General features: G+C 38.6%; 2 protein-coding genes and 1 long non-coding RNA gene across 4 annotated transcripts in view; 2 read left to right on the forward strand and 1 right to left on the reverse strand.

Annotated features, from left to right (window-relative positions):
- The first annotated feature begins 605 nt into the window (after nucleotides 1-605).
- LOC135343237 (adhesion G protein-coupled receptor L3-like) lies at nucleotides 606-8,636 on the forward strand. The gene is made up of 21 exons (XM_064540235.1): nucleotides 606-810; nucleotides 878-2,200; nucleotides 3,329-3,442; nucleotides 3,493-3,587; nucleotides 3,824-4,051; nucleotides 4,101-4,169; nucleotides 4,216-4,348; nucleotides 4,434-4,568; nucleotides 4,635-4,707; nucleotides 4,767-4,872; nucleotides 4,918-4,973; nucleotides 5,051-5,198; nucleotides 5,253-5,359; nucleotides 5,419-5,530; nucleotides 6,172-6,325; nucleotides 7,172-7,238; nucleotides 7,393-7,468; nucleotides 7,629-7,729; nucleotides 7,792-7,960; nucleotides 8,008-8,085; nucleotides 8,260-8,636. The coding sequence occupies exons 1-21, from the start codon at nucleotides 723-725 to the stop codon at nucleotides 8,425-8,427; spliced, it is 3,600 nt and encodes a 1,199-aa protein (XP_064396305.1). The 5' UTR covers nucleotides 606-722; the 3' UTR covers nucleotides 8,428-8,636.
- Nucleotides 8,637-11,500: 2,864 nt separating this feature from the next.
- Nucleotides 11,501-22,852, forward strand: part of LOC135343223 (adhesion G protein-coupled receptor L3-like) — a 35,040-nt gene continuing 23,688 nt past the window's right edge. The window contains exons 1-29 of one of the 2 annotated variants that reach the window (XM_064540225.1): nucleotides 11,501-11,579; nucleotides 11,763-11,963; nucleotides 12,009-12,212; nucleotides 12,281-12,409; nucleotides 12,470-12,667; nucleotides 12,723-12,857; nucleotides 12,906-13,103; nucleotides 13,149-13,280; nucleotides 13,329-13,520; nucleotides 13,577-13,615; nucleotides 13,950-14,063; nucleotides 14,120-14,214; nucleotides 14,626-14,853; nucleotides 14,909-14,977; nucleotides 15,275-15,407; nucleotides 15,485-15,619; nucleotides 15,680-15,752; nucleotides 15,815-15,920; nucleotides 15,975-16,030; nucleotides 16,075-16,222; nucleotides 16,294-16,400; nucleotides 16,473-16,584; nucleotides 17,844-17,997; nucleotides 18,455-18,521; nucleotides 18,645-18,720; nucleotides 18,858-18,958; nucleotides 19,038-19,206; nucleotides 19,262-19,336; nucleotides 19,521-19,768. In XM_064540225.1, the coding sequence (XP_064396295.1) occupies nucleotides 11,765-11,963; nucleotides 12,009-12,212; nucleotides 12,281-12,409; nucleotides 12,470-12,667; nucleotides 12,723-12,857; nucleotides 12,906-13,103; nucleotides 13,149-13,280; nucleotides 13,329-13,520; nucleotides 13,577-13,615; nucleotides 13,950-14,063; nucleotides 14,120-14,214; nucleotides 14,626-14,853; nucleotides 14,909-14,977; nucleotides 15,275-15,407; nucleotides 15,485-15,619; nucleotides 15,680-15,752; nucleotides 15,815-15,920; nucleotides 15,975-16,030; nucleotides 16,075-16,222; nucleotides 16,294-16,400; nucleotides 16,473-16,584; nucleotides 17,844-17,997; nucleotides 18,455-18,521; nucleotides 18,645-18,720; nucleotides 18,858-18,958; nucleotides 19,038-19,206; nucleotides 19,262-19,336; nucleotides 19,521-19,679 (3,603 nt within the window). In that variant the 5' untranslated portion in view covers nucleotides 11,501-11,579; nucleotides 11,763-11,764 and the 3' untranslated portion in view covers nucleotides 19,680-19,768. Of the gene's footprint in view, nucleotides 11,580-11,762; nucleotides 11,964-12,008; nucleotides 12,213-12,280; nucleotides 12,410-12,469; nucleotides 12,668-12,722; nucleotides 12,858-12,905; nucleotides 13,104-13,148; nucleotides 13,281-13,328; nucleotides 13,521-13,576; nucleotides 13,616-13,949; nucleotides 14,064-14,119; nucleotides 14,215-14,625; nucleotides 14,854-14,908; nucleotides 14,978-15,274; nucleotides 15,408-15,484; nucleotides 15,620-15,679; nucleotides 15,753-15,814; nucleotides 15,921-15,974; nucleotides 16,031-16,074; nucleotides 16,223-16,293; nucleotides 16,401-16,472; nucleotides 16,585-17,843; nucleotides 17,998-18,454; nucleotides 18,522-18,644; nucleotides 18,721-18,857; nucleotides 18,959-19,037; nucleotides 19,207-19,261; nucleotides 19,337-19,520; nucleotides 19,769-22,852 lie in introns of those variants that run through there. The other variant, XM_064540218.1, reaches the window with a different exon arrangement.
- Nucleotides 21,185-22,203, reverse strand: LOC135343338 (uncharacterized). Its single transcript, XR_010397135.1, has 3 exons — nucleotides 21,719-22,203; nucleotides 21,589-21,664; nucleotides 21,185-21,539 (listed from the first exon to the last, which is right to left on the reverse strand). It is a non-coding gene; the product is annotated as an uncharacterized LOC135343338 (long non-coding RNA).

The following is a 22,852-nucleotide window of genomic DNA, read 5'->3' on the forward strand; positions in this document are numbered from 1 at the left end:
ATGATTTTTGTATAGCTATGACAAACTGTGGGGTCTATGCCAATAATTATAGTTAGCGCAAACATTTCTCTAAACTCCAGCCTTCTGACGGGAGAGACATATGTAGTTAGGGGTTGGTAGATTATGCTCGAGATAATTTATTACCTATTATGCTATTCTTTTATGCTCAAGTAAACAGCCTATTATTCTTTTCAAATTGCCTATTATTCCCACATTATTCCCTCTAAAACACAACATAGGCCCCATGTTATTGCACAAGTAACATCAAACTATAAATAATTGCCGTGACTCTATATATATTAACACGAATTGCAAGGTCAGAAGATAACCAAAATGTTTATACTATGACTCATACTGACCTGTATTTCTGTGAAACCTGCCTATTATTCTCATAATTGTTATAAATGTGCCTATTATGCCAGCATGCATAATTCTCACCAAAATGTACCTCAAAATTATGCTAGCATAATCTACCAACCCCTACATGCAGTATAGGTGGTCAGGGGGGTGGGGCGCGGGGGGGGCAACATAAATCCAATTAATAGAGGCACCCACCATATGGGGGGCTTATATAGTATTGATCTATGGGGGGGGGGGGTTATTATTTCAGAGATTTAGCCTGGCTATTATTTAAACCTAGACTTAGTGAGCATTGGTAAAGTTTAGCCTCACTGAAAATCATATTATACTGTATATCTGTTTAATCAACCAGTTGCTATTAAATGATGAGCTACAGAATTGCTGGATCTACTTTGGCATTGGCAATAATCATAATCACATTTGCAACATCTTGTGATACTCAAATTGCAGGTAGGACTGAATTCTTGTAGTCTATAATTATTATGCATGTAATCCTTGAATTGTCCATTAATCCTAGATGAGACCTCATCAAGTGCTGGCAAGAAATTTGTAATCGGTTTCCCAAGAAATTATGTATTTGCAGAACAAAACGAGTTGTCTTTGTATATCACAAACCCAGAGTCAAGTGCTGTTAATTTCACAGTCACTCCAATTAATATCAGTGGAAACGTTTCTAACTCTTCAACTAGGGTAATCGTTCCACCCAGTTTTGAGGTAATATCTGTTAATGAAAGGAACAAGGGGATCCTTGTTGAAGCTGACGGAAACATCAATTTGTATGGGATATCTTTTTATTCAAGTACTACAGATGCTTATTTAGCGTTACCATGTTCTAAAATGGCAGTTGATGAATACGAATATTATGGAATCTCCTATGACACCGGTAGTAGTAACTTTCCTAGTGTAATTTTGCTGGTGGCTTGTGAAAATGAAACTGTTGTCAAATTCGATTCTTTAACAATAACACTCAATAGTTCGGAAACATATTTGATTGATAGCGATAATGATCTCACAGGAACAAGAATAACTAGCTCCAAACCTTTGTCTGTGTTTAGTGGATCTGAGTGTGCTTATGTTCCTCAAGGTATAAGGCCTTGTGACCACCTGGTTGAACAAGTGCCTCCGACTGTGACATGGGGCTTAAAATTCCTCGTAGCATCTCTCAAGGGAAGATTTTCTGGTGAACGTATTCGTATTCTTAGTGCCCGAGCAGCAAGTGTAGCTGTGAACTGTAACACTAACGTATCAGTCAGTGAATTCCAGTTGCAGAGTGGAGGGAGCTTCAGAGAATTTGAAATCCCTATTAACAGTTTCTGTAGCATTGAATCCACTTCTCCAGTACTGGTCGCACAGTATGCGTATGGTAGGGGTAGTGATGGTGTAGGAGACCCATTCATGATGATAATCCCTCCAATTGAGCAGTTTACAAATAACTATTTGGTTGAAGTGTTTCCTCTTATCGTATCCAACTACGTCACGGTGTATGTTTCTTCTGAGTTTTTTCAAACTGCACAAATATTATTAGACAATTCCATTGTTACTGGCTGGAGGAATGTTGTCTGTTCAAGTGGAGAGGTTTGTGGCCATATAAGTAGAACGAGTGTGTCCACTGGAGCACATTCTATCCGCCATCAAAACAGCTCAGCAGCTCTAGGTGTTTCAGTGTATGGATTCAGCAGATCTAATTCTTATGGTTACCCTGGAGGCATGAAATTATCTCCCATACAATGCAACTGTGGTCAAAATTCTATTTGTTTGAATAACAGGGAACAGTTCAACTGTAGCTGCTTGAATGGCTTTATGGCTTCATTGTCTGGAACAGATGAAGTCGTCTGTAATGGTAAGTGAGTGTTTAAATAGAAACTCATACTTATACTAGACTATATCACGTGGTTCCTTCATGTACGCGTTCGTGCATGTGTAAAAGTACTGTATTCCTGCAAGTAATGGCTGTGGAGTATTAGTAATATGTAAGATTGGCAATGATATAGGTAGTGGTAACAATATATATATATAATTATGTATGATAGGGTACGATAAGGTAGGATGGCTGAACAATCCAGTGTAGGACGAAGTGTCCATATTGCCAGGAGACAGAGGAATATCAGGAGAGGACCACCACCCACTCCCATTAGGGTTAACAATAAGGCCCATCTTGAAGTTTTGGGTGAAAAATGGTGGACTATGCCAGTCGCTGTGTTTGGGCTGAAAATACATTGCAAATGTAACGTCGGTTTTTGTTTTTAAGTGAGAGATCGTCTTGCTTAGAGCTAGCAGGTGAAGTGGAGTGTCTTCCTCGTGCTCCCTCAGATTAGTGCAATACTTTCGTGGTTGAAGTGATGATTCACTTCTTTTGATTTCCCTCAATATTCTGCTGAGATATCTGAATCAGCTTTTATTGGACAATTGTTGATTGCCGCTGATCATCCCGACAACCTCCCTCACATTACTTCTATCTAGATTGAGCCCAGTGTGTTCAGTTAACTCTAGCTGTGTAGTTCTCGCAAAATGGACATAGGTTACACTCGCCGAAAATCGATTGATTGGACAGTTTTTCTAGTGATCACAGTTCCGACTGGAAGAGACTTGGCCCATCCAAATTTCGCTGGTTAGTAGTCCCATAGCCACCTATTGGTGGTTATAGTTAGTTAGAATCAATCTTGTTTTGTTCGTGCATTATACGCGCTTTTAGACGACTATTGACGTCTGACAAAATTTGGTAGTTTATACTCTACCTATAATTATACCTTCTGGTTGAAATTGATGTGTTTAGCAGTTCGGGTCCAATCTTCCGAACTTTGATAATAAATTATTGCCACATTCTCATACTCGCTTAGTTGGATGGACACGAATGTATAAACACTCGTGTTGTTTGGACTCTGCCCAACTAACACTCATTCATGGTCGTAGCAACTGAATGGAAAACGTTTTGCTTCAATTTGATTATAATTATGGTTTTTCTCTATAGGCGTGGTTTGTGAAGCTGAACGTGATTCTGTATGGGGGCTTGTCTTCCCTGCCACTGTGGCTGGCTTTTCATATTCCCAGCAATGCCCACAAAATGGAAATGAAACAACTTTAGGTATCACTATCATTCCATGTGACTGTGTGTTGATGTGCATGTATATATAGGTACTGCAACTCGTTTCTGTACACTGGGTGGTGTCTGGGAAGCAGTGAATATTGATAACTGCACTAGGGAAGTATTCATCTCACTTAATGACAGGGTGAGACCCTTGTAGTTACTGTAGTACTTTACACTAACGAATACATACACTGTCATTTATACGTACTGATATTATACACGTATATATATAATATCGTCAAAGGCTTATAAAGAGAAGAGGGCATGCAACTCACTATCTACCCAATGTAATCATCCAATGTCATGTCAGAGGCAGGATATACTAATATAACGTTTATGACCATTTTCCTCAGCTATAGTTTTCTATTCCCCATTCAGGCAAATGAACTATTTTCTAGAAATGCATCTCAGAACAATGCATCTCAGAACGAAGTTGACAACCTTCTTGTTTCTCTTGCGGAGGCTACTAGTGTAGATGCAACAGGAGACTCCACCATATTCCCCCAAGATCTCAGCACTACTAATACGATCGTCAAGTCAAGTGTGAATTACCTGGTTCAAAGTGTTGAGATTGCCAGCCCGATGTCTTCTCTCAATTTTAGTGACGTAAGACTATAAGTTAAATAAAACATCCCTTTTATTTAGTGTCTTGCAGGAAGTTATGAACGTTCTCAACAATGTTCTGGACGAGAGAAATACAGAAGGATGGGAAAGATTACAAGAGGTACAAATACAGATATAGATAATTAACTGACAATTTATACTCTCAGGATTCTTCTGCTGAGAGTCAGCAATTACTGTTGAGTACAGAGTTGTATGGTCAGTATGTGTCATTGGCACTAAGGAGTGAAGCTGTGGATACAGGCAACGTGACGGAGATCACACTTGAGAGACAAAACATCAGTATGCATACTTCTTTAAGATTTATAGATATAATTATAAAGTTGATTGAAGCTAATATAATTATTTGCATTTACCGTCCATGCAGTGCTAGCTGCAATTGAAGTTGACACCACTAGTTTGGATAACATTACCTTTCCTGAAGTTGTCGAAGTCAGTGAAGAAACAGGCTCAGCCCAAACTGTGATACCAGCTGCTCTTCTTATGGAGAGAGGCGCTCGAGGTATTTCATGAACTTTGGTGGTAACCAGGCCAAAATCTGTTTATTCATGTCTGTCTCAATTTTCAGAGGGGAATGTTACAGCAGTCAACATTCTATTTTCCAACTTGGAGGATTTTCTTCCAAAAACAAATCTTGAAATGTGCAGTACTAAGTCATGTTCTGCTCAGTCTCATTGTATGCTTATAAAATTATACACAGGAACACGACCAGACCAGTATCACAGGTTATTTCTAGTCAAGTCTTCTCCAATGTGAAGTTAACTAACTCTCAGGCACAGGCAACCTTCAGATTCACCACCCAAAAGGTAGTTGGACTTACAAGCAACACTAATTCATTCTTGTGTGTGCAGTTCTCTGAGGATGAAGTAGCCGAAAATGCAAGATGTGTATTTTGGAGTGTTTCTAGGTGAGCGCTGCATGTCCTTCTAATTAATGTTTATTGTTGTCTAAATTGAATTACCACAATTATCGTTGTTTTGTCAGTGATGCGGCCAACAGCACGTGGTCCACAGAAGGTGTGACTAAAGTCAGTGTGGATGAAGACGAGCAAATGAGAGTATATAATATTGTCTGTGAGAGCAGTCATTTCACAGCATTTGCTGTTCTAATGGATGTCACTGGAGCACTGAATGTGAGCCTCATGCGGCAAATACTAATTTACTTATATATGCTTGGTCTTTTGTAGAACACAACTCCAGAGATCAGGTTTGCTCTGTCGGTGGTGACTTATGTTGGTTGTTCCATCTCCATCTTCTTTCTTCTGTTGTCTATCCTCTATTTCTTGACATTGAGGTAATTATTGAAGGTTTACATACATGTATATAAAACCTTGCTGTGCTGTTGATGTTTAGAAAAGAGCTGCTGACCGAAATTCATAATTTCATCCATCTCAACCTGTCTATTTCTTTGCTCCTTGGTTACGTAGTGTTCCTGTCAGGAGTAGAAACTGCTGTGGCCAACAAGGTGAGGTGTATAACTTGAGTTGTATATCTATAAACTCTCCAGTATTGTATAGCTGTTACAGTTTACCTTAAAACTTTAACGAACAACGTGCATGAGAGAATGGAGAGCTGAGCTGAAAAAAAGGAGGTTTTGTGTATCAGTTGCCATGTGTATTGCTGTGGCAGTCATTTATAGATGCCGAAATTCAGCAAGCCTGTATATAATTATATGAGCAAGCCTTATAATTTGCTTATAAGATCAAAGATACCTATTTCAGTATACTTTTATATGATATCACGATCCTTGCCTGATTGTAAAAGTTATACAGATATCATATTTGGCTCATTCACAAAGATTGTTCACTGTTGTTCCAAACGTTTACTGCATGTATATGCAGTAGGATCTGCGACTTGGCCTTTTACTCTCATATATATATTTGTGTTACGTGTATCCCATTAAACAAATCTGGTTAGAACTGACTAGTATATACGGAATAGCGAGGTGGCCGCATTTCAGGGTGAGTTTTGTGCAGTATTAATCTAGCTATAATTATAGCAATCCCCGTGCCTAACAAAACGACCAGTATATCGAGGTGACCATAATTCAGAGAGCCGGATTAGCAAGAGTAGATCTATACTGTATTGATCCTTCATTCCTTGCAGGTAGCGTGTGTGTTTGTGGCTGCTCTCCTTCACTACCTGTTCACTGCTGTGTTCTTTTGGATGCTGTGTGAGGGAATCATGCTCTATCTCATGTTGGTGTTTGTCTTCAACCGAATATCCAAGAAGTGGTGGATATTCCTTATTATTGGATGGGGTAAATTAAAGATTTCTTTTTTCTATTTTACACGATCGATGCATATACTATTATGTACATAAATGCATAATTATAGTACCGTATATCTTCTAATTTATCGGACACTTCTAATATTACCCCGGACACTCTTTTGGGCAATTTTCGTTGTTCTAATACAACGGACAACACTCCAGTGCTTTAATATTACATTTGTTCTAAATATCCGGACAATATCTTGAAAAGTTGAGTTTCATTCATAGACGGCAAGTAAGACTTAGAGTGCTGCAGTTAGATAGCTTTGAGAGCTAGTTTTAGATAGCTAGTGCAACTATTCAGTAGCACACTGTTCTGTTAAACTTAGCTAGCTCGCATGCAGCTGCTTGCTTGTTCTACTTATTCCTGACACTTTGTATGCTCTATAAAAATCTGTTCCAATTATACCCGGACAATTTCCAAAATAATTATTTTTCGCTGTCCGATAATAATAATTATACAGTATGTGCATGAGAAACCACTTTCACTGCATGCTTGGCTAAACTAATATACTGCACATGTCATACTGTAGCTTAGCCTCGTTAATTCCCAGGTCAAGTTTTTTTTACTAGAACTAAGTTGAAACATATATATACTAGTTGGCGACCTGAAGTGTTATTTTAGAGACAACTCGGTTGGGAACGAGGCTAACTGCAGCTATAAGCTTGTCCTTTCTTGCGCATGCACTATCAGTAAAGAAGACGTAACAAATACGTGAATTAGTTATGCCCCTCGAAGCAGGGTGGAGGGTTCATCCATTTATGCATGCATGTATGTATGTGTGATGATGACTATATAGCATTCTGTTGAGTGTATTGGGTATGTTTCTTGCAGGTGTTCCAGTGATACCAGTGGCTATATCTGCTGGACTTATTCACGATCAGTATGGCACAGAAGAATAGTAAGTTTTATAGATAATTAATAATTCAGTGGAACCTCATCTCCAAATTCTAAACAACTGCATGCATGCATGTTACAACATACAGCGCTTCCTCAATAAAGAATTCGTGTAATTATTACACTTGATAATATATTTTTCCCCTTTATACATTCAGTTGTTGGATTGCTGTTGGTGCCGGTGATAAAGGAGCCATATGGGCATTTGTTGTACCAATGCTACTAGTTGTTCTGGTGAGATCTCTATAATTATATAGCTTGCAATGCATTGGATTATATATATATAATTGTATATAGTGTATTCAAATAATAGTAGCAGCCAGTTTTTGAGAGTATACACTCATTAGTTTATTTTAAGTTGACTTTTATAATTATGACAACTATACCTGTATAGGTGAATGTATTCTTCTTCTTGGCTGCTTTGCGTAGTGTCTATAAACTGAAAAAGTCAACCATAGAACGGAATGGAAAAAAGGAATCTTTAAAGTTATTCTCGTGAGTTTATCAACTCTCTTCATCAGTAACATGTTGATCCCAATGCTTGTATATACATACAGACAACTCTTCAAGGCCACCATTATTCTCCTTCCATTGCTCGGGCTGACCTGGGTGTTTGGTCTACTCTCAGTCAACAGTAGCACTATTGTGTTTGCATGGTTGTTCTCTATCTTTAACTCACTGCAAGGCCTGTTCGTATTCATCCTCCATGTGCTCAGGAGTGAAAAGGTGCGTGTTTCATTTTTAGCATTTTTTATGTCTCTTATAATTTTTAGGTCACAAACTTCCTAAAGCAGTGCAGAAAGAGAATGGATAGCGTTGTATCAACTTCTGCCTCAGAAAAAAATGATCTGGTATATAATTACACATAGATCTATATACCTTAAATTAATGTCTAGACAGGTGGATCTCCTGTTATAAAGTATAATTTATATACATTATTGGAGTGTATATGCTCGTTTCCATTGTACTTCAAGTTAGAAATATAATTATATAGTGCCAGACTGTGAAATATCTATTGTATGCAGAGCAAGAATCCGACGAGTGGTGTTCAGCTCAAGCCAAGTCACTCTAGATTCAGCAAACATGATCATAGTACCATGCAAGATGAAGCCATTAAAGTCGATGAAACTGCATCTGAATTCGGCTCAGAGAAGTTATACATTGCTGGATCGCTTGAAAAGGAGAACAATTAAGTGGCAGGAAACTATATTAACTTTTAAAACATTGTTCACGCTCACAGGAAAACCTTAAAGCACAGCTATTAGTTTGTTTGTTTTTTCCCCTAGTGCCGCTGTATATACTAGCGGTGAATTGTATATATATAGTGCAGAGTTTTATTTGAAGTATTGAAGTATGCATTATACTGTTTGTTAATTGTCATTGTACATGATTATTAGATGTGTACTATTTAGTCACCTTTTTAACATACATAGTTTTGATGATTGTTACGATGGACTCAACATCATTGGACCCCCGGGTGTTCCCGGTATTTGTATCCCATGCACTCCCGTTGAGGGAGCTCCCCTAAGATATAATTATTCTGGTTCTCAAATTGTTGTTCTCATAAAATGTTCAAGTTCAAGTGCCTGCCTGTGGTATATGCATGCATGCATCATAACAAGAGTCAATCAATACAATAATACAATCTTATATATAATTATAGTATACGTTGATCCGATACTCCTATTTATGCACTCCTGCATGGTTGTATAATAATATCGATATCATAGCCCATGCAAGGCAGGAGAAACCAATTAATGCATTTTGACGCTGTGAAAAAGTCTAAACTTTAGCCAAGAACCTAAAATTGATTAGAATACGGTCAGTGGGGGGGTTGTTTATAGTATATCTAGGGAGATGGGGCTTGAATTTCTGCGATTTAGCCTGGCTACTATTTAAACCTAGACCTAGTGAGCATTGTTGCCTCACTGATAATCTGTTATCAACCAGTTGCTAAAAAAATGAGCTACAGAATTGCTAGATCTACTTTGTCATTGACAATAATCATAATCACATTTGCAACATCTTGTGATGCCCAAATTACAGGTAAGATTGAATTCTTGTAGTCTATATAAATTCTTATTGAGCTACCTTGTGTTGCGTCCCGTGTATATGCAATGGGCACTCAATTAGTAGTATGGCTAAGAGTGCAATATGGGATTAATAACATTATTTAAAATTATTACATATAAACCTTAATTGAATTGTTCATTAATCCTAGATGACACCTCATCAAGTGCTGGCAAAAAATTCGTGGTTGATTTCCCAAGAAATTTTCGTCAAATTATAATAAACGAGTTGTCATTGCTTATATCACAAATCCAGAGTCAAGTGCTGTTAATTTCAGTCACTCCAATTAAATTCAGTGGGAATGTTTCAACTCTTCAACTAGGGTAAACGATCCAGTTTTGTAGTTTTGTCTGTTAATGAAAGGAACAAGGGGATCCTTGTTGAAGCCGACGGAAACGATCATTTGTATTCATTTTTTTAACTACAGATGCTTATTTAGCGTTACCATGTTCTAAAATGGCAGTTGATGAATACAAATATTATGGAATCTCCTATGACACCATTAGTAGTAACGATCCTAGTGTGATTTTGTAGGTGGCTTGTGAAAATGAAACTGTTGTCAAATTCAATTCTTTAACAATAACATTGGAAACCTATCAGATTGAAAGTGATAATGATCTCACAGGAACAAGAATAACTAGCTCCAAACCTTTGTCTGTGTTTAGTGGATCTGATTGTGCTGAAGTTCCTCACAATAGACGCTTGTGTGATCATTTGGTTGAACAAGTGCCTCCGACTGTGACATGGGGCTCAAAATTCTTCGTAGCATCTCTCGAGGGCAGATCTTCTGGTGAACGTATTCGTGTTCTTAGTACCCGAGCAGCAAGTGTAGCTGTGAACTGTAACACTGTTGTATCAGTCAGTGAATTCCAGTTACAGAGTGGAGGGAGTTTCAGAGAATTTGAAATCCCTATTAACAGTTTCTGTAGCATTGAATCCACTTCTCCAGTACTGGTCGCACAGTATGCATATGGTAGAGACAGTGATGGCGTGGGAGACCCATTCATGATGATAATCCCTCCAATTGAGCAGTTTACAAATAATTATGTTGTTGAAGCGTTTTCTCTTTTCGTATCCAACTATGTCACGGTGTATGTTTCTTCAGAGTTTTTTCAAACTGCACAAATATTATTAGACAATTCCATTGTTACCAGACTCTGTTTTTGTTATAGAGCTAAGAAGATTCAACAGCTACTACCCAAACAAGCATGGTGAAACATTATTCTGTTTAATTTCTTATCTTGTAGAGAATAAGATGAATAAAGACGCAGGTATTAAAGAAAGGTACGTAAAGTTCTATAATATTAGTCGCTAATAGTGTTACACCAATTAATGTAGCTGTCTATTATACCGTATAGCGGGTATATTTTGAGGATATAAACGTTCACGGTTTTTGCTGAGATTAAACATGTACCGCAAATTTATACTTGAGTTTAATATATATGCATGCTGCAAAAAGGCTACTATTCTGCAAAAATTAAATCCGTGAAAACCTTCTTATGCCAACTTCCAAAAAAATTTCTGGGCCAAAAAAATAAGGGCTTTAGCCCATTTTGTAATGACCGGAGATTTATTATTAGCATGCAGTTGCTTCCTGCCATGGCGCTGTAGTCCCACTAAAACGATTGAGACGCCATTAAAACGAAGCAACCTGAAACGAAAGTTAATAATGGGCTCTATATAGCTAGGTTAGGGTTAGGGATAGGATAGAGTTAGATGCCACGCCCATTATCGACTACTGTTGTTTTAGTGGGACAACATGTGCATGTTCAGTATGATGAGATCATGCTGGAGAGCCCCACCCACAAAACTGCAAAACAATTTTGAGAAGACAAGACAGCATAGTGCAAGAAACTGACATGATTTAACTTTTAAAGCCATAGCTTCAGTATTTTTTTAGCTTCTTTGGACTCTATTATCCCAGCTCAGGAGCAGCAACCTTGAGAATCAACAAGTGTTAGTTTGTCATTTCACTGTTGATACTGTTTACTAAATAAACCAATAAAATAAATTTGCTCATTCAATACCTCACCTCTCCTGATGTAAAAATGTAGCATTTCCTTGTGTCATACAATGAATAATTATATGCATTAATGATTAATAGATGATTGCTATTATATTATAAACCATAGTACTAAGCACTACTGTAAAACAGAGTTATTAAAGTTCTAGCTACTATTTTAAGAACTTAGTTGTGAAAACTGCAATTTTGATTGTTCTTTTAGCATCTCTTGACTGTCTTGTAAATTAATCCTGAATGATAACAGCCTTACAGGTATGCAAACAAATTAATGTGTTGTGTTGTATATTTATAGTCATAGCATATATCGTTTTCACTTTCTGTACAGTTTTGGAATGCAAACTTTTGGTTAAAGTATCGTATCCAACTGCATATATATCACATCTACTGTTTTCATTATTTGCTTGGTTACTATTACTCAGTGTGTTGGCATCATAGATATGATGGCACCCGTAACTCAGAGAGTGATTGCGATGTTGCTATGCACTCTCAGTCAGTGCAGTGCAGCTGGAACAGTCAGCTTTAGCAGTGGCAGTGCATCTCAGACAGTAATGGAGGGAGGCAGTTTGTCAGTGTGTGTGATGGCGATACTGGACTCTGGAGATAGTGTAGAGATGGGACTATCAGTCACTCCAGCAAGTAAGCAGTCACTCTGTTAATTTGATTATGAACGTATAATTATAGGAGGACTTGATGTTTCTACAAACACATTGCATCTGACTGACACCACTACTACTGATTGCTGGATGGTTACTGCTACGGATGATGCCATCTATGAAGCTGATAGTCAGATATTTACACTGAATCTTGCTCTTGTGAACCCCACTTCGTCAGATATTGTGTTGACAGATCCAAGTACTGCAACTATCACAGTAATGGATAATGAAGGTATAATATTTTTGTACAAACCATTAGTTGCAGAGGTGATGGTAGAGTTCACAACCTTGTTCTTACAGGAGCTGTAGTATCGCTAGTGAACCCAACTATAGTGCAGAATGAAGGAGATGGTGATGTCTCAGTGTGTGCTAGACTAGACTCTCCAGCAGGAGGGGCAGAGAGGGAGATATTTATAGCACTCAATAATAGTGAGTTGATTTTCGATTCAACTCTTTGTCTTCGATTATTTTACTTCTCTCTCTTTATAGATGACTTCACCTTCCCCTCCAATTCTCGTGTGGGGGCTACCCAGTGTCTGACTATCCCAGTTACCAATGACAATGTGTACCAAACAAGTCCAGTGTTGATGGAGACTGTTACTCTCAGTAAAAGTTTAGTGGTTACCAATCAAGGAAGATTAGATTTGACAAACACAGTGGCAATGGTGACTATCAACGATAATGATGGTGAGACTAAAAAGCAACCTATGATATGGTGTTTCTTTGTTATTGCTATAATTAGATGCTGTTGTCTCCATGGACACTCCTACCATAACAACTACCGAGGGTGGTGTGGTTGGTGTGTGTGCTAATCTGGTCAGTCCATCTGGTGGAACAAGTGTACCCATCACTGTTGTGTTTACTTGGAATAATGGAGGTGTGTAAACTACACTGTTGTCTTTGTGTGATTGCTCTAATTACGTAGGATCAAACTCTGCAACCTTCTCGGCTAACTCAAACGCAAACACTCTGACATGTATACAACTGACAGTGGCAGATGATGATATATACGGGATGTCTCCAATACCAGTGTACACTGTTGTGTTGAGCATTTCAAGCCCCAACTCAAGAGTGTCTATTGGAGGGATTGGTGAAACCACAATAACAGTCAGCGATGATGATGGTGAGACTATTCAGAATTAAAGAGATTACATTAAAATCTATGTAGATGCTGTTGTCTCCATGGTCACTCCTCCCATGACAACTACTGAGGGTGCTGTGGTTGAGGTGTGTGCTAATCTGGTCAGTCCATTTGGTGGAACAAGTGTACCCATCACTGTTGTGTTTACTTGGAGTGGAGGTGTGTAAACTATACTGTTGTCTTTGTGTGATTGCTCTAATCACGTAGGATCGGACTCTGCAACCTTCTCGGCTAACTCAAACCCAAACACTCAGGCGTGTATACAACTGACAGTGGCAGATGATGATATATATGGAACGTCTCCAATACCAGTGTACACTGTTGTGTTGAGCAGTTTCAACTCAAGAGTGACTGTTGGAAGAAATAGTCAAACAACAATAACAGTCAGGGATGATGATGGTAGGAGTGTGATGTGTGTGTATGAGTTGCTATCACATTTAGTTTGTCCACTGCAGACATCTCGGAAGCAACCATCAATATCATCAACGATGATGGTAATCTTGATATTGCTAATGTGACTGCAATTTTACTTCCCTCCCTTTACTGATGTTCAGTGGTGCCTGGTCCAACAAACCTAAGAAGTACCAGAACAGCCTTGACTAGTGTGACCTTGCATGTGTTTAGACTATATAGTTCATATCCAATCTTTACACAGGCGAGGCTGCCGGACTTTGAGATTGCATCCTCATACTCGTTTAGTCGAGCGGAGTCAAACCAACGCGAATGCATAAGCATTCGTGTTGGTTGTACTCCGCCCAACTAATACTCGTTCGTCGTAGCAACTGATAGAAAATGTTTTTTTGCTTATAATTATAATTTTCTCTATAGGCGTGGTTTGTGAAGCTGAACGTGATTCTGTATGGGGGCTTGTCTTCCCTGCCACTGTGGCTGGCTTTTCTTATTCCCAGCAATGCCCACAAAATGGAAATGGAACAACTTTAGGTATCACTATATTATTCCATGTGACTGTGTGTTGATGTACATGCATGCAATTATAGGGACTGTGACTCGTTTCTGTACACTGGGTGGTGTCTGGGAAGCAGTGAATATTGATAACTGCACTAGGGAAGTAATCAGCTCACTTAATGACAGGGTGAGACTCTTGTAGTTACTGTATTATACTTTGGCATTTGCTAAACAGTGTTCATACAATGTAACAGGTAAACACATGATTGCACAGCACATTCAAAATAAATATGCAACCAGGAGTACATGAAGGGGAGTAAGCAACTACACTACACACCGTACAGGGGCGTAGCTTAATGGTTTCCTATTACACGAATGTATGTCATCTATAGGACGTACTGTATACATTGCACGTGTATATATCATCAAAGGCTTGCATGCCCTCTTCTTTTTAGAGAAGAGGGCATGCAACTCACTCAATGTAATCTTCCAACTTCATGTCAGAGGCAGGATATACTATAAATAGTGGCAAAAGTCAATATAATTATCGTTCATGACGATCTTTCATTTGCTATATAGTTTTTATTTCCCCATTCAGGCAAATGAACTATTTTCTAGAAATGCATCTCAGAAAAATGCATCTCAAAATGAAGTTGACAACCTTCTTGTTTCTCTTGCGAAGGCTACTAGTGTAAATGCAACAGGAGACTCCACCATATTTCCCAAAGATCTCAGCACTACTAATACGATCGTCAAGTCAAGTGTGAATTACCTCGTTCAAAACATTGAGACCGCTAGTCCCATGTCTTCTCTTAATTTCAGTGAAGTAAGACTATATATCAGTTAAGCTTTAATTTTGTTTAAATAATTGTGTCTTGCAGGAAGTTATGAACGTTCTCAACAATGTTCTGGAAGAGAGGAATACAGAAGGATGGGAAAGATTACAAGTGGTAAATGGTATAATTAATGGAACAGACACAGATATGCAATAGTTATTACATGGCTATGAGTGCTACAAGCAATTGATTGGCCTAGATTGATTGTAGATTTGTTGACTCTTCGTACCACTCCTGAAGCCACAAATGTCTTATGGAGAGTGTGTCCCTATAAAAGCAATGATTTGAAGTAGTAGGTGGCTGCATGGGTTCAATGCAATATGCCATATATTGGCACTGCATTTCCTTTGATCTCAGAGGTCAAAAGGCAACAAAGATAATTAACTGACAATCATGCAAATATACTCCCAGGATTCTGCTGCTGAGAGTCAGCAATTGCTGTTGAGTGCAGAGTTATATGGTCAGTATGTGTCATTGGCACTGAGGAGTGAAGCTGTGGATACAGGCAACATGACGGAGATCACACTTGTGAGACAGAACATCGGTATGCGTACTTCACCATTTACTAGATAAATTATAGTTGATTTGAAGCTACTATATTTGCATTTACCGTCCATGCAGTGCTAGCTGCAATTGAAGTTGACACCACTAGTCTGGATAACATTATCTTTCCTGAAGTTGTCGAAGTCAGTGAAGAAACAGGCTCAGCCCAAACTGTGATACCAGCTGCTCTTCTTATGGAGAGAGGCGCTCTAGGTATATCATAAATTTTGGTGGTAACCAAAATTTGTTTATCCATGTTTGTCCCAATTTCAGATGGGAATGTTACAGCAGTCAACATTCTATTTTCCAACTTGGAGGATTTTCTTCCAAAAACCAATCTTGAAATGTATATTATCAACAGTACTAAGTCATGTTCTGCTCGGTCTCATTGTATGCTTATATACACAGGAACACGACCAGACCAGTATCACAGGTTATTTCTAGTCAAGTCTTCTCCAATGTGAAGTTAACTAACTCTCAGGCACAGGCAACCTTCAGATTCACCACCCAAAAGGTAATAAGAGTCAGTTGAACTTAGAAGCAAACTAATTCATGCTTGTGTGTGCAGTTCCCTGCAGATGAAGTAGCCGAAAATGCAAGATGTGTATTTTGGAGTGTTTCTAGGTGAGCTGCATGTCCTTCTAATGTTTATTGTTGTCTTTTGTCAGTGATGCGGCCAACAGCACGTGGTCCACGGAAGGTGTGATTACAGTCAGTGTGGATGAAGACGAGCAAATGAGAGTATATAATATCGTGTGTGAGAGCAGTCATTTCACAGCATTTGCTGTTCTAGTGGATGTCACTGGAGCACTGAATGTGAGCCTCATGCATGCAGCGAACTAATTTACTTGAATCAGTTCTTTGTAATTACATTTGTTCTTTCGTAGGACACAACTCCAGAGATCAGCTTTGCTCTATCGGTGGTGACTTATGTTGGTTGTTCCATCTCCATCTTCTTTCTTCTGTTGTCTATCTTCTATTTCTTGACATTGAGGTAATTATTGAAGGACTATTATATACAGCTTTGCATACATGTATAAAACCTTACTGTGCTGTTGATGTTTAGAAAAGAGCTGCTGACCAAGGTTCATAACTTCATTCATCTCAACCTGTCTATTTCTTTGCTCCTTGGTTACGTGGTGTTCCTGTCAGGAGTAGAGACAGCTGTGGCCAACAAGGTGTCACTTGAGTTGTGTATCTATAAATTATGCAGCATTGTGTGTAGCTGGTACAGTAATGGACAACATGCATGCTGAAATTCATATTTAGGAGCAAATCTTATATAATTATGTGTATATGCGAACTTTGCGTGCTTATGGCATTGCAAAAATAAGATCGCAGATATATATGTCAGTATACTTTTATAATATCACAATTCTTGCCTGATTGTAAAAGTTATACCAAGGGCATATGAGAGAAGAGGGCATGCAACAGCTTGCGAGCAAAAACTGTAAGTGGGCGGTAGAATTTACTGGAAAAGTACAGTAACATCTAAAAATAGATTATAGATGTGTCTGATTTTGTGTTAAGTACATGTAGCAAATAGCTATAAATAGGTCGAATAAAGTTTTTCAGTGCTCGCACATTGGACTAATAGTGAGTTGCATGCCCTCCGCGACTTGGCCTTTTACTCTCAACACGTACTTTGTTTTTGGTCTATCGTATCCCTATCTCTATAATTTATAATCATACTGATCGGCTGTATAGTGCATGCATGAGTGCATAATGTATTGACATTCATGTAGTGGCAGGCACATAATATTACATTAGCCATAAATACTGCAATCTGATTGGCTAAAGGCTATATCCAACTTAGAAAATCATGTACTTACTTAGACAATCATGTAGCAAAGATTAGATAAGAACATTCAAGCTATAGATATACTCATGGTTGCTATGATCTAAAATGCTTAGGCACTGTTTAGGAAGTTTCCACATGATATAGAAGCCCTCAGGGCTAGCTAGTAGAACCCTCACTACGTTAAGGATACTACAACCAGCCATTTGGGCTTCTAGAAAGTTCCTAAACTGTGTCAAACTATTATGTAGATTCTTGATCTGATACTCTTGAGACAGTGAAGTTTCGCCACATTAGCAAGGTGGCCGGAATTCAGAAAAAGTAACCGTGACTAATTTGCGTACATGTCTTGAACCAATGTCTCATTTTGTGGTTCTTGCCAAACCACACCCTAACATCATATATTGTTATATGTATCCCATTAATAAAACTGGTTTGGGGCTGTTAGAACTGACTAGTGTATACGAAAATAGTGAGGTGGCCGCATTTCAGGGTGAGTTTTGTGCAGTATTAATCTAGCTATAATTATAGCAATCCCCGTGCCTAACGAAACGACCAATATATCGAGGTGACCATAATTCAGAGAGCCAGATTAGCGAGAGTCTATACAGTATTGATTTAATTCTCCATCACTTGCAGGGAGCGTGTGTGTTTGTGGCTGCTCTCCTTCACTACCTGTTCACTACTGTGTGCTTTTGGATGCTGTGTGAGGGAATCATGCTCTATCTCAAGCTGGTGCTTGTCTTCAACCGAATATCCAAGAAATGGTGGATATTCTTTATTATTGGATGGGGTAATTAAAGATTCTATACTGTGCACGATGCATGCATATACTGTATGTACATGCATGAATGCATATTATAGTATGTGCGTATAAGCAACCACTTTTACTGCATGCTTGGCTAAACTAATATACTGCACATGTCATACTGTAGCTTAGCCTCGTTCCCAGGCCGATTTTTCTTTAATATATGAAAAATACTAGTTGGCAATCTACATTATTTTAGAGACAACTCGGTTGGGAACGAGGCTAACTGCAGCTATAAGATTGTCCTTTCTTGCCCATGCACTGTCAGCCCTTGAGCACACTAAAGAAGACAACCTTGTGTTTGTGGCTGTTCTTTAACAAATGTGTGAATTACTTATACCCCTCTGGAGGGTTTATCTATTTATGCATTCATGCACGCATGTGACGTGATGACTATATATATAGCATTATGTCGAGTGTGTTGGGTATATGTTTCTTGCAGTTGTTCCAGTGATACCAGTGGCTATATCTGCTGGACTGATTCATGACCAGTATGGCACAGAAGAATAGTAAGTTTTAAATATATAGATAACTGCATGCATCTTACAACATATACAGTGCTTAATTCCCCCAAAAGAATTCATGTAATTATTACAACTAACTATATTGATTCGTCTCCTTTATACATTCAGTTGTTGGATTGCTGTTGGTGCCGGTGATAAAGGAGCCATATGGGCATTTGTTGTACCAATGCTACTAGTTGTTCTGGTGAGATCTCTATATATAGTTTGCAATGCATTGGATTATAGTGTCTATTCAAATAATTGTGTATAGCAGCCAGTTTTTGAGAGTACACTCATCAGTTTATTTTAAGTTGACCTTTATAGACGACTATACCTGTACAGGTGAATATATTCTTCCTCTTGGCTGCTTTGCGCAGTGTCTATAATCTGAGAAAATCAACCATGCAACGAAGTGAGAAAAAGGAATCTTTAAAGTTATTCTCGTGAGTGTGTCAACTCTCATGCATGCATGCATGCATCATTCAGTAACACGTTGATCCCGATGCTTGTATATGCGTGCAGACAACTCTTCAAGGCCACTGTAATTCTCCTTCCATTGCTCGGACTGACTTGGGTGTTTGGTCTACTCTCAGTCAACAGCAGCACTATTGTGTTTGCATGGTTGTTCTCTATCTTTAACTCACTGCAAGGCTTGTTTGTGTTCATCTTCCATGTGCTCAGGAGTGAAAAGGTGTGTGCTTCATTTTTTAGCATTTTTATGTCTATAGATCACTTCAAATTTTTAGGTTACAAACTTCCTAAAGCAGTGCAGAAAGAGAATGGATAGCGTTGTATCAACTGCCTCTGGAAAAAACAATCCGGTATATTTAGATCTACTAGAGTCTAGACAGGTGGATCGCCTATTATTAAGTAAAGTAGAATGCATTATTGCATGGAGTGTATTTTAATATTATATGCTCGTTTCCATTGTTCAAGTTAGAAATTACACTGTTTATACATAATATAGTGTGCATGCCAAACTGTGAAATTTCAATTTTTTTGCAGAGCAAGAATCTGATGAGTGGTGTTCAGCTCAAGCCAATTCACTCTAGATTCAGCAAACACAATTATAGTATGATGACAGATGAAGCCATTGAGACTGCTGCATCTGAATTCGGCTCAGAGAAGTTGTACATTGCTGGATCGCTTGAAAGTGACAATTAAATGGCACGGAACTATAACCTAAAATATTTTTCACGCTCACAGGAAAGCCTTGAAGTACAGTTACTAACATAGTTTTTTTTTCACCTAGTACCGCTTATATATAATACTATACTAGCGGTGAATTATATAGTGTGAAGTTTTATTTGAAGTCGTCCATGCATGCTGTTTGTTGTCAGTGTACATGATTATAGTTAATGCAATACAGCAAATGAAATAAGATGTCAATTTACCCATCTTATTAAAAGGTGTACTGAGTGGTTGTATACTGGTATAGCGGAGAGGGTCACCCGCCACAGCTACCACGTGCATTGCACCTCGCTGACATGACTAATATTTGCTATGCAAGGAAATTAAGGCAATGCAACAAAAGTCACAGTTTGCAACTCCAAGAACCTTACTATCTATAATTATACTCAATAGTTGGACACTGTTTAGGAAGTTTCTACATGGTTTGAAAAGCCTAAAGGCGTTTTTATAGTATCCCGAATGCAGTGACGGTTCTACTCTAAGCCTGAGGATTCTGGAAACTTCCTAGGAAGTTTCACATGATTTAGAAGCCCCAAGGGCTGGTTGTAGTATCCCTGATGCAGTGAGGGTTCTACAAGCCCTGAGGGCTTCTGAATCTTGTGGAAACTTCCTAGCAGCTAGTGTCTAAGCATTTTTAGATAATAGCAACCTGAGTCTCTAGCCATAGCAATCAGATTTAACTGTTCATTTTTTGCTACATAATTTTCTAAGAATACTACCTCTAGCCAATCAGATTACAGGATTTATGGCTGACATTATTTACCACCTAATTCTGTATACATGTGGGAAAATGTGGGGAGTATTATATTAGCGAATGAGCCATTAAATTTTGGCGTTTTTAATTTGGCGTCTCAGTCGTGGCTACTATGATAATGACGCATCCACTGGAAAACATTAATTTAGTAAAGTTTGCCAAATCGTCAAATTAAAGCGCTGAACATATCTAATTTCCTCGTTATACGGTAGATAGTTACTAAGAGACACGTGTCACGGTGACAAAAAAATCGTATCTTGTTTATACCCATCCACAGTATGACCTGTTTTTGTATTAAGGTGCTCAAATGTTAATTACAGTTTGTATGTATCACTCTTTAATGATATTATAGCAGCTGCTAAAATGAAAGCACCGCGGGTGCTGATGCCTCGGTGGAGGTGCCAAAGCTACATAACATAAAACTACTAATAGCTAGCTTTTATACACACATTGATTATAATTATCATGATGAACATCTTTAATTTTACTGCATGCAATCATTGATGCAATCAACTGAATAGTGGGTAATGATCGACCATGATTGTTGTCAAAAACGATCGATGCCAAAAGTTCAAGTCTAAAATTATGGCTGCAAGTTAGCAGAGCATAGCTAGCTTTTATACACACATTGATTATAATTATCTAGCCTCGATCCCAGGCCGAGTTTTCGCTTTTATAACGGTTAGGCGAACAACTGGGCCTGGTACTAGTTGTCTGCGCATGCGTCAAATTTTCATTGTATTTGTGGTCGGCAAAGATATTTAATAAATCAATAATCGAAATTTGTACACAGAAAATGCACAGAGTGAGTGAGTACACAAAAGATGCACATAGGGAGCTGCTTCACAAGGGCCTGGGGAGTTGCCAGTTGTGTTGCAGCACGATTACAGTGACCCAGGGCAACTTCAAGATGATTGAATGCCTTCAAATTACGTTTCAACGATTTAGCAGGCTGCTGGACTTCTCTGATTCTAGGCCCCAACTTGTAACTCAGTTAAACTTTGCTTGAGAAAACGTAGATTCTCTTGATGCCTCTGAGCTACCCAGCAACACTCGAACGATCAGGTCATACTCCAGTCCTGTAAGTATAGGACAATATTAAAGAACCAAACACGGTTAAACCCTTACCTCAAACTGTCCAGTCTTGTCCGTTAGTATGGCCAAGAGGAACAATGTTGGGATAGCTGGATAGTAGCCATTGCTCCTGTACAGAGAAGTAGACATTCAAAATACGTGTAGATCTACTTTATACATGTACATATTAAATTTCTCGTATTAAACAGGTTATAGTGTCATTGTCGACGAGCTGATGATGGCAGCACCAAGTTCTCTAGCTCACACTCTTCACTTGATCCACCATATTAATGATGATACTATAGATCTTTTAATACCAAACATGAACACGACTTGACATGATAGCATAGGGCCCACACAAAAATATCTGACCTTAACAAGCTTGACAAAGCTTTATACCTTTTCCCTTGTTGTTCAGTCTTCAGAATAATGTTTTCTAAGCTTCAGAGAAGAGAGAAGCTTCAGCTAAGAGCCATTCCAATAATGATAAAACGGGAACTGACTTCTAGTACACGATAGTACACGAATATAAATGTCACGAAAGTGAACGAGAATATCCATTCGTCAGAATCTGACAAACGACTGACGCATGCGCAGACAACTAGTACCAGGCCCAGTTGTTCGCCTAACCGTTATAAAAGCGAAAACTCGGCCTGGGATCGAGGCTAATAATTATCATGATGAACATCTTTAATTTTGCTGCATGCAATCATTGATGCAATCAACCGAATAGTGGGTAATGATGGACCATGATTGTTGTCAAAAACAATCGATGCCAAAAGTTCAAGTCTAAAATTATGGCTGCAAGTCAGCAGAGCCTTGCAGTTCTCTGCTCACTCTTGCAGCTACCAATAGCTAGCCTTCTAATGCAGAGCTAACTACTAAGTAGAGTAGTAACACTCGGTGAACAAGTTTTGCTAAGGACTCTTCTGAAAAGGCTGCAATAGCATTCCAAGTAGGCATAACTCGAGAACAAAGCATTATTTTGCAAATCCACGAATTAAAATCCAAGTAAACATGACTAGAAGCCTATAGAAACTCTAACTTGCACTTGATTCATCCTTGAGCAGCTGTAGCGGTCTACACACACACACACACACACACACAGACACACACACAGACACACAAACACACTACCGTATACCTCGCTTGCGCATGCGCACCGAGGCATAATAATAAGCAACTTATTACTATCCTCAGGCACATTAGTCAATTGCATAGATATAACAACGATATTGTAAGCCCCCCAGTTTTATAACATGACTTCATTTGATAAACATGCAGTAGAGTCTGGAGAAATGTGATGTGAAATGTGTTT

The sequence above is a fragment of the Halichondria panicea genome, chromosome 1, assembly GCF_963675165.1.
Source record: "Halichondria panicea chromosome 1, odHalPani1.1, whole genome shotgun sequence".
NCBI classification, from domain to species: domain Eukaryota; kingdom Metazoa; phylum Porifera; class Demospongiae; order Suberitida; family Halichondriidae; genus Halichondria; species Halichondria panicea.

What these genes read in the sequence shown, in the direction of transcription:
- LOC135343237 (XM_064540235.1), top strand. Translation starts at nt 723, where the DNA reads ATGATGAGCTACAGAATTGCTGGATCTACTTTGGCATTGGCAATAATC. An exon ending in ATTCCTTATTATTGGATGGG is followed by an intron (nt 6,326 to 7,171) that starts GTAAATTAAAGA and finishes TGTTTCTTGCAG; the next exon opens with GTGTTCCAGTGATACCAGTG. An exon ending in CAGTATGGCACAGAAGAATA is followed by an intron (nt 7,239 to 7,392) that starts GTAAGTTTTATA and finishes TTATACATTCAG; the next exon opens with TTGTTGGATTGCTGTTGGTG.